Genomic DNA, 10933 nt, shown 5'->3' on the forward strand with positions numbered 1-10933 from the left:
TCGGTTTTACCCGCATACACTCTCAATTTTGATATTCCTACATATGAATAGAACTTTTATCATTCATTTGTTTTAGAATTATGAGGGCCAACAAAGCTAAATAGGGAATCCAACACATGATTTGCGTAAAAAATATTGGGCGAGCTCCCAGCATTGAGGGTTAAGTGTATTCAAGACGTACGGTCGGGCGCTTGGGGCATAAGCCTCATGAAACTAAGCCTCGCATATAAGCCTCAGGACATTTTGATGGTGCCCTACCCAGGAGGCAGGGGCGAGTCCCAAAAAAGCCTTTTAAAACATAGTAGCACATAATATGAAAATTACAAAACTTGAGTCGAAGTACTCACACATCTGAAAGGAGTTAAAGCCTATCTAGGATCAGAATCGGATACGAGATTGAGATGAGATCATCTTAAAAAACTTGTATTGTAAATAACAGAATATAGTTGGGCATTTATCATAGTTAAGTTAGTTATGACTAATGATGTCATTAACCAAAAAAAAAGACTAATGAAGTCAACAGCCTATGATCCGTAACAATTTGAGTTTAGGCGAAGGCACCAACCAAACTGGAAAGTTATAAAACAAAGGCAAGTGCGCAGGCACCATCACATTTTTACAATAAGAAAATTAGATTAGTCATCCATTTGTTTAATCGGCACAATTATTTTCTTGTTTTGGAGCCTCTTGACAAATCTTATTTACCAACTCATACGAATCCATAGTGTGAATTTATGATAATAAGAAAAGAGACGAAACTGTCTTTATATCCTGAGTAGATAATAATTTGCTTACGGAACCTGCATAGTAGACTCTTGATTTGGCTTTATGTGGACAGACATCATGGAATTGGCGGAGCCCGATATCGAGTTACGGATTTTATCTGAACTATGTATTTGTTTTTAAAAAACTATTTAATATATGTACAAATTATTTGTTTAAAATTCAATAAAAAAGATTAAACTCCTAAACTTTTAAACTTTAAATCCTGACTCCACTCTAGTAGAATAGGGAGAAGGTTCGTGCTACCAAAGAGAAGGCAAATAGGCATTGGTGAAGTATATCAACAAATGTTAATAATAATTTATGAATTAGACAAACACTATCTAAAAGCGATGTCATACTTACACCACCCATGACCCAAATTAACTCCTCCAATGAGCAGCTAAAACATACCAATTAGAAACTAATCCCTTTTCTGACTTCCTTAAGACCAATGTTTTAAAAGGCGGGGCATAAGGCGAGGCGTAAGCCCTGAGACATGGGACGTAAGTTTCACGGATTTTTAAATTTTACTAATTTCAAGAATTTTTAAATCAGACAAAATAAAAAATAACTATAAAAATTACATTAAAATCACAAAATTACAACAAATAATTTATTTAAAATAGTTATAAATTATAATTCAACTATGAATAATACGAAAAATATGACATATATCATAATATGCAAATTAGTTGCAACGTCGTTACAATTCAAACATCAAAAGTAATGTATTCGACCCGAAATCATATATGTATCTCTTATGGAGTAATGAATCTTCAAAGAATTTCAATAGTATAATTTGATTTTCTTTAAAATACTCCTTTTATTTAATATGTTTTCCTTTTGAAAGAGAATTTATATAAAAACATAATTCACAATTTAAATATGATTCTCTAGCATCATTTATTTATAAGTTTCAACAAGTTAATAAAGTGACACATAATTTACCATACTATACCATGATAACTAATTATTCCCAAATAGTTACTAGCTAATACTGAGCTATTAAATTAATAAGTATTGTATCTCGTAAACGTGGAAAAAAAAATATTTAGGAAAATAATTATTAAAAAAAATTATGGACTACTATCTAATAATGACATGACAAAAGTTAATAAATAAATATTGTTAAATGAAAGATTTATTTAAAATTTACTATCATAGCAGTCTTAGTGGATAACGTGCAATAATTTTTATTTTAGTTATGATATAAAATACTCTCAACTTAATTTATGATTAACAAAAGAGTAATTTTGAATAGTCAACGATTTATTAAGAATAATTGAGAATTTACAAGGTTAATTACACATAATTGCATAAAGTTCTATTCGGCGACTCGGTACGTTGGGCATTGGGCGTGTTCGGGGCGTAAGTCTCACGGAGCTAAGCCCCACATATAAGCCCATGGGCGTTTTATGTGTGCTTCGCTTCAGGGCGAGGCCCGGATGAGTTCCAATTATGCCTTTTAAAACAGAGCTTAAGATAACACGTGGACACGTCTGTTTCAAATCTTTTACCTCTATCAAAAGCAATATTGCTAACAAGTTGCAAGAAAGAGAAAAAAATACATATCAAGAATCATGATCACAATTCACAACCACCGAGTAAATGACTTGCTTAAGCAGCCAGCCTGGTTCTTTCTAACAATAATAATTAAACGTCTCTCTTCCAACTTCCAACACTGAGTCAATTATGTAAAACATTTTTTATTTCTTATGTACTAGGTTTTCATTGATGTCAAGGTATTAGAGAACTACGTACAAACCACATGTATGATTAATTAGGGAACGTTGACTGTTGATTTGTCTTTATATGGACGGATAACATGGAGGAAGTTTCAGTGGCGGATTCAATTATAAATTTGTGGCTTCAACAGAATCTAGTAATAGTATTACAAGTTCGAACTAACAACAACAAACCTAGTATAATCCTACAACTAGTATAATCCTACAAGTCGAACTCTATGTGCAAAATAAAATTAAATATACTTTGCAAAACTCGCTCTTATTCTAGTGTATTATAAGTTCGAACTCTCTATGTGCAAAATAAAATTAAATATACTTTGCAAAACTCGCTCTTATTCAGAATGCACAACATTTAAATTTTAGATCAACCACTGAAAAGCTAGCCAATAACGTGGAAGGGAACTCAAATTGACATCAAGATGTGTCCTTGAAAGATCACTGCAGATACATGGTGATATGTTGCAAATGAGAAATATATCACTGTTCCATGCAAATCATTTTGTGCCAAATTAAGGATGTTGAGCTAGATTTATGACATGACAATAGTTTAGTTTCCAAACTTGAACCTGCGATGTCATCATTCATTTACCGATCCCAGACAGGCTGTTCATAGTAAGTCTGATACAATAACCTAAAAAATAAAATAAATAACCAACTATAACATGTTAAATTACACTGATACTGCAACAATTATTGGCACTCCGTGTATATAAGTTAAATCTTTACAATATCAAACGCCTGACAAGTAATGAAAGATGTGTAAGCTGACCAATGATCAACGTTTCCCATAGCTGCTTTATATTACTGTATATAAACACCATGAGCAATCTGCATAATTGCTATTGTTGCAGAATATCACATAATGTTATAGTTACACAGAAACAATATCTAATAAGCAATGTTATAATAACACCACCTGATTGTGCCCCCAACCCCAAAAGGATAATATAAAATAGAGAAAAACATCATCGGGTATTAATAATAACTTCTCTCTGGACTTCCCTAAGAAAAAATTGGGCATAATTGTTAAATCTCCATTACGTTGATCAAAGGCTATACTGTTGACAAGATGCAAGAAAGTGGACGAATGCGTATAGCATCCTCACAAGCACCTTTAAAGCCCTTTTCAAGCAGTGAAGTTAGCCCTGGTTCCAACAAGTATCAGTGACTCGTCGTTCAAGAAAGCTTTTTGCTTATTGTGAGTCCACAACTGATGTTCCATATGCTCCTATCAGTCCAAAACCTCTTGCAAAGTTGTACCTGCAAAGGTATAGTTCGCACAATAATGAACAGTGAGCACTTGAGAAATGTACAACATATTGGTCAAGGAAAAAGATGCTATATCTGAATTGGCCGAGGAAGACTTGAATATAAGAAATTCACACCGGGTTTACAGGTGCGAATTTTTTCATCACAATGACGCCAACAGTCCATATAACGAACAATCCAAACTTTAACACCACATTATCAATTCCAAATACTTGCTACAGCTCAATGACACCTTCCTAACTTGGACTAGTCCAGAGCATAGTTGGGTCAACATTGACTGTGAGGGCAATCAAGTTGCTAGTCTAAATTAGGAATGATGCAATCATTTTGGACACCACCAATCACCTAGATTTAAGGGAAAAAAGAAAACCAAAAAGCTGAATATTTAGATGCATTATAATTGATCTCTGCGCCCTCTGAACATTGTTATCTCTATCCTCATTGATCCATTATCTCTGCTGCAACACTACAAACTGGAAAATTACCAGAGTAAATTCCTCCATCTACCATTTCAAATATCTCCGGCTTCTTAGCTCGGCATTTGCAGATCTGTTAGTCATTTAAAACTTAAAGTCTGCTTGCTTCATGCTTAATCCATAGGCAGACCTACTAAGGTTACGGAACAACATAATCCAAGAGTTCTCAATCTAAGTCTCACATTTTATTTAATTATTCACAATCTGACAGATAATATTATGTAGGGCCAATGTCAGTAAATTTGTGTCGTATTGGATCTAATATGGCCCAATGACATGAAATCTGCATTGTCCATGACAAATCATTCCAGACAGGGTTTTTGGTCCTCTTCGGAATTATGCTATAGATATTTTCCATAATGAACATTAATCACAAAAGCAAAATTTCTAAAACTGTGATCTCAGTTCAGACTTCACAACTGAGAGTGGGCTAATTGAATATAGCTAAGAATGTCGGACAAAAAGGAACACTAATTAATGTGATCGTGTAATGGTCCGCATGTTCCTCCTTATAGTGAGAGACAAAGGGAGCAGCTATTTCTGTCAACCTTGATTACATGGCACATGCCAATAAGAGGACGGAGGCCAACAGTATCCTTTTTGTCACTTATACTTTAGGCGCATTCAAGAAGGAACCCTTTCTTACCCACATGTATTTTATGTCATTCAACAAAATGAGCCTTTATTGGAGCACATCAAACTCCAGCTGCAGCTTTAATATCGTGCTCTGCCTTTCCCTGGAAAAATAACAAAATGCATAGTCTAGTGAGTGGCAAAAAAGAGCATGAAACAAAATTAAACATCAAAATTCTACTTAAGTTTCCAGAGGATGAAGTAATATTGTTAAAAATCAATCTCGTTCGGAACTTGGAAGAAGAAGAAGAAAGGATTAAAGGTTGATCATTTGCCTCATTAGAGGGACATATTCAGCTCCATCGAGGTACTGTCCTAATTACTAGCATACCGGTGGATACAATTTGTCTCGTTTCAAGAATTTAGTTTTACTGGGAGTGAGAGAGACGGAGAAGTGAAAGTTATTTCTTCACATATACTACAACAAAAGAATTACAAGGATGAATGCACGGCAATCTCAGGTGAATTACAAACCTCAGATGGACTGCTTCGAACCTTCCTTGTAGGGGTACGCATGGTGACAAACTCCTCTGCTGATGTAGGGTGAATTCCCACAGTGGCATCAAAGTCCGCCTTGGTCAACCCAGCTTTGACTGCAATCGCAAATCCCTGGAAGTTTCATAATGACAAAAATACATTACCCACGTATATCCTATAATCAATCTGAGAACTTTGCACCAAAGAATTAAAAGAAATAGCCACCTGTACAATTTCTGGTGCATCATCTCCACACATATGCAAGCCCAGAACTTTGCTTGTCTTTGCACAGACTATAAGTTTCATGAAAACCCGATCTGGAAGACCAGAAATAGTAGCCTTTAAGGGCCTAAAATTTGCTGTATAAACATCAACGTCACCAAACTCTTTGATGGCCTGGGAAAACAAAAGCAAATCATTAATCATAATAGTTAATTGTCAACTCACAAGCTCTAGTTACTATACCTGTTCTTCCATTAGACCAACTTGTCCAATAGGTGGTTGGGAAAATACCGCAGCTGGTACATTCCTATTTGGGAGAAGAGAACACCCAGATCAGATAAAAGTTATAGATGTTTCTTTTTAAACCAATTAAAATTCAGCTGTAAGAGCTTATGCACTTGACATGGTAGAACCACCGATCTTAAAGCACATTGTACCAATTGTAGTCGAAAATAAATGGACAAATGTGCATCTTTGACAGTTTTTATCAAAATTTTAAGTCATCAGATGAATTCTTAGACGAAGAAGAGAGACACCTATAATCTGGTTTTGTGGGTTCATGAGCGAAAATAGTTTTTGCCAATGCTCCTCCCTCCATCAAAGCAACTGGAGTTAAATTAATTCTATCAGTAACATCTCCAACTGCCCAAATTGATGGTACTGATGTACGAGAATACTCATCAACCTGTAAAAGCAATTAGGAAATGAAACTATCATTCAAAAATACATTCGCAAAGTAGTTCAAGCAAATTAGGAAAAAGGAGAGAAAGGCAGTCACCTCTATGGCTCCATTCTTTGTCATTTTCACTCCCACTGTCTCTAATCCTAAATTCTGCCACACATTCAAACAAAAGAAACTTTAGCAAGGGGTGCTTACAACTTGAGTATCCAATCAAATCCATCAAAGAAACCACACCACACAAAGCACCAACTGATAAACATGAACATAAACTAAGGAACCACAATTATAAGTACAATGGTAACTGCAATAATGGTGACAAAGATGATGATCATGATAATAATACAAATGACAATAACCTTTGACATGAATAATGCAATTACAATATTAAAAGAACAAATAACGATGGAGTTGATGATGATAATAGAAGAAAAAAGAATCACGACTACAGGATCACTAGTCTAACAAAATAATCAATCCTGCCCCACAGCCCACACCTGATTGGGCTTTGGCAATCTCATGCCACCCAAAGAGGGGGTGCGGGAGAGCCCAAAAGAAGGGTGCTAAAAAGAACTTTTTCTCATCTGAGAACTTCACTGCATTAAAAGCAATTAGAGCAAGCTTTCACAGGCACAAGGAAGCTTGGGGTTGCGTGATAGTATTGTCGGTTTTGAGGGGATAGGAAGTGGTTGACTTTGAGGAGAAATCATCGTTCCTCCACAAGGATTTAATCCAGGTTTGTATTGAGCAAGAATCCCTTAGCTATGAACTACCTTACCCTATTAGGTCTATCAGAGATAAGCTAGCAACGGGAAAGCAGAACAAACCTTTGTATTAGGTCTTCTTCCCGTTGCAAACATGATATGAGAGAAACCTTCAACTGTTCCTCTGCTAGTCTTTAAAGACAGTGAGCCATCCGCTGACTTTACAATAGCCTGAGGCGACTCCTCAGTATGGAACTCAATTCCTCTCAGTGACATCTGTTCACCAACAAAATCCCTAATCTGTATATATCAAAGAATTTGAGTGCATCATCAAGATTTTGGGTTATGAAGGAAATTACTCAAGAAAAACTCCTGTGCATGTTAGGGATAAATGACTCACTTCTTCATCAAATCCTCTCAAAACCTTCTTTTGTCTTATAAAAACATGGACCTCACTTTTCAAGCCATTGAAGATTCCAGCAAATTCAAGTGCAATGTAACCGCCTCCGACAATGGCAATTTTGTTAGGCTTCGTTGGCAAATCAAGGGCAGCATCGGAATCTATAGCATATTCGCTACCAGGAATGTCTGGGATAAATGGGCGTCCCCCAACTGAAATCAGTATGTTCTTAGCCGAGTAGAGTTTTCCATCCACATCCACCGTATGAGGATCCACAACCTGAAAGTACAGTCAAATAAAAGGCAATATGCTTTAACTTGAAGCCTTACGGAGCATGATAATAAAATTATACATTTCCCAACCTTTCCTCTCCCTTCAATCAGAGTGACACCAGCATTCTTCAGAATATTCTTGTAAATACCCGTGAGGCGCTGCAACTCGGCATTTTTATTGGCAATGAGGGTGCTCCAATCAAATCTAGGTTCCACATCATAGTTCCATCCAAAACCACAACTTTCCTCAAACTCATGAGAATATTTTGACGCGTACACGAGTAATTTCTTGGGTACGCATCCACGAAGTACACACCTTTATTAGAGAAACAAAGAAAATCATTCCATTAAATAGAAACAATAGTGTCTATGTTACACTTTACATGAAACTAATACTCCCTTCATTCTAATTTTTATGACGTTCTTTTCATTATGGGATGTTCCAAAATGCTTGACACCATTCTATTTCCGTACAACTTCCACAATTATCAAGAATTCAGATATATTAAATTGTTCTGATTTTATAATTTGATCTGATGTTTTCTCTATTAAACTATAACTTTTCAACCATTATTATAATAGTTTTTTACAAAGTCACAAATATAATAGATAAGTCAAACTAATATATTAAACTACATATCTAGTCAAATACCTTTATATAAAATGAAAAGGAGGGAGTAGTGTTTAGGGAATCAAACAATTCTTTAATAACGGTTCTCTAAAAATTATTTAGATATTTTAATATATTGACTTAAAGCACTTTTACGCAGTTCTAAATATGTGGATTTCATTTATAAACTGAAGCATGGGTCTCAACTTCACACCAAAATATTTGACCATCGAACTCCATCATTCTTCTCGGGAATGGGCTACTCATTCACCCTTCAAAATTAAACAATATTATCATCTCAACTCCACTATAAAGACAGTTTCTTGATTTTCCTTTAAATCACTTCCATCTGTTAACACAAAAAATCTGAGATTAAGAATAATTTGGGTCTCTTCTTCGCCTGCTTAATTTGGCTAAGAATAATTTGGATCTCTTCTTCGCCTGCTTAATTTGGGCCATGACCCTATGGATGGAATTGTTCGTGACAACTTGGCCTAAATGGACTAATTCCAATATCCATCTCAAAGGATTGGATAAGAAAGAAAAATCTGCATGATCAAGTCATACATGGTGTTACTATATGATGACTTGATCAAGTAACCGCCTCTCCATAGAGAATGGGGCAAGAAACTTTGGTTGAAGGTGAAGGCAGTTAGCCAACGTGGTGTTAAGGCGGTTAGCCAACGTGAAACAGAGACAACCAACTACTACAATATTAACTGGAACACGCTGAGCTTTTAAAGAACAATCCGGAGCACAATACGAAGTTGTTTAAGTTGAATTTTGTGATTATATCTTGTAAAAGCTTAAGTTGTTAGAGAGAACACACTTTTAGTTACTTAATCATATTGATTCAACATGCCCCATCACGTGCGGCCTTAATTATGTTTTTATGAGCCAAGTACCTGAAAAGAATATGGGTGACGATAAGACTCGAAACCACAACCCCTGCCTATTCTGATACCAAGTTTAAATTGTTAACGAGCATACTTTTATTTATTTAATTACATGTCTTCAACAAGCCCCATAAAGGCTACCCCAAAGTTATAAATTGGACCTTTCGCATGTAGAATGGAGGTCATGCATCATCAAACATGCATGCAAGTGCAACACATATATTCTTTCAAGTAGTCTTTACGTTCCATTTCTTTACGACTTCCTTCACATCACAGGCATTTACAACCTTTCTTTACATACTATTAATCTAAAATTCATGCCAATCATAGTCTAGTTTCCCGAAAACAACCTCACTCTCCCTAGGGCAATATGCATGACTTGTGTAGGACCTTCATGAAGTGATTCTGTGAACCCATATTCATGAAGTGATCCTGGAAGGCTGGAACCCATTGTAGAGTCTATGTTGCTTCGACTCTCTAAAATGGTTGTCATACCCGTGTCGGATCCTCCAAAATGCATTACTTTTGGATGAACCAACACACAGTCACACACCCGGCTGCATTTTTTAAGTGTCCTACTCAAATTAATCCTCTGACTTCAATTGGGAATCACACAGCTCACCCAGTTCGACCAATTCAGAAACATTGCCACCAATATCATTAAACAATAGTATTATATTTAGCTCAAAGCACAATTGGGCTGGACCTGGACAGGCTAGTACTTAATCACCCTACCTTATCTACTACACTATAATTAGGCATTTTAAATTTTCCTAGACATACTTCCCCATATAACAAAGTAAGCTCAAAACTAAAGATAGCAAATTTATACTACCAGGTTTAAAGGGTAAAGTAAAACTAAGAAACTCACGTGCCACCAACGCCACCAGTGGAATCAGAAGAAATAGTGGAGAAAGGGAGCTCACAAACAGCAACAGAAGCCCCAAAATTAGACGCAAAACGAGAAGCCCTAACACCACCGCTACCAGCACCGATGGTGAATAAGTCAAAGTCGTAGTGGCGAGGAGCGTCAGCGCCATTGGAGGACTCGGCGCGTGGGGCGGTGAAACGGCGGCGGGTACAGGATAATGATGATGGGGTACTACGGGAGTGGGTGAGAAAATTGAAGTGGAGAGGCTTAATTGGGTTAGAGAGTGACAGAAGAGAGAATTTGTGTTTGTAGAGTAGAGAGTGGAGAGTTGGAGAAGAAAGAGTAGTGCTGAGCTTTGGTGTGCTCAGAGATGTAGCCATGGCTGGCGGAATCTAACAGTTGGTTTCTAATCTGTTTAGGTGATGACAGATGTTTATGTATTGAGTAGGAAACAGTCCCTAACACCCAATTCTCAAAATATCCGAAAGACAGCTGCAAATACGGAAGTCGGCAAAATTTATTTTACACTTCTGTTTGTTTGAGGCGCTTTTTAAACTCTAATTTGCAAAAGTAAAACTCAAATTTTACAAATTCTATTATATAGAAAAGAGAAGTCGACCAAGGGCAAAATTGTTATTTTCTATCTCACTACAGTTCTATTAGTACATCTATTGATTTGCTTCACCTTTTCTTTTACTGTATCGAATTAACTTTTAAGTCTCATTTTGGACTCTTTGTCTCTCTCTCAAACTCTTCGCTCGTTATTTTTTCTAGAACTTTCTTTTGTTCCTAAAACATAAATTTCGTCTTTGATTTGTGAAATCTCAAATAAATGAAGCTTCATTTCTGCCATTAGGTTTCTCTAAAGTGGTGTTGCTTGACATTTCAGTTCGATTCATGGAGTTCTTAACCAA

General features: G+C 36.1%; 1 protein-coding gene across 2 annotated transcripts; it reads right to left on the bottom strand.

The window, feature by feature from the left end:
* Window positions 1-3282: 3282 nt before the first annotated feature.
* Window positions 3283-10487, bottom strand: LOC104211049 (glutathione reductase, chloroplastic). 2 transcript variants are annotated; one of them, XM_009760045.2, is made up of 11 exons: window positions 10020-10487; window positions 7733-7958; window positions 7371-7649; window positions 7094-7270; window positions 6366-6419; window positions 6124-6272; window positions 5831-5894; window positions 5591-5761; window positions 5363-5497; window positions 4906-4992; window positions 3283-3770 (listed from the first exon to the last, which is right to left on the bottom strand). In XM_009760045.2, the coding sequence occupies exons 1-10, from the start codon at window positions 10397-10399 to the stop codon at window positions 4951-4953; spliced, it is 1677 nt and encodes a 558-aa protein (XP_009758347.2). In that variant the 5' UTR covers window positions 10400-10487; the 3' UTR covers window positions 3283-3770; window positions 4906-4950. The 2 variants fall into 2 exon arrangements, with proteins under 2 accessions (XP_009758347.2, XP_009758346.2); XM_009760044.2 differs by having other exon boundaries at window positions 4902-4992.
* Between the last annotated feature and the right edge of the window lie 446 nt (window positions 10488-10933).

The sequence above is a fragment of the Nicotiana sylvestris genome, chromosome 9 (assembly GCF_000393655.2).
Source record: "Nicotiana sylvestris chromosome 9, ASM39365v2, whole genome shotgun sequence".
NCBI lineage: Eukaryota > Viridiplantae > Streptophyta > Magnoliopsida > Solanales > Solanaceae > Nicotiana > Nicotiana sylvestris.

What these genes read in the sequence shown, in the direction of transcription:
- LOC104211049 (XM_009760045.2), bottom strand. Translation starts at nt 10,399, where the DNA reads ATGGCTACATCTCTGAGCACACCAAAGCTCAGCACTACTCTTTCTTCT. An exon ending in ACTGGTGGCGTTGGTGGCAC is followed by an intron (nt 7,959 to 10,019) that starts GTGAGTTTCTTA and finishes TCTCTAATAAAG; the next exon opens with GTGTGTACTTCGTGGATGCG. An exon ending in ATGCACCAGAAATTGTACAG is followed by an intron (nt 5,498 to 5,590) that starts GTGGCTATTTCT and finishes TGAAACTTCCAG; the next exon opens with GGATTTGCGATTGCAGTCAA.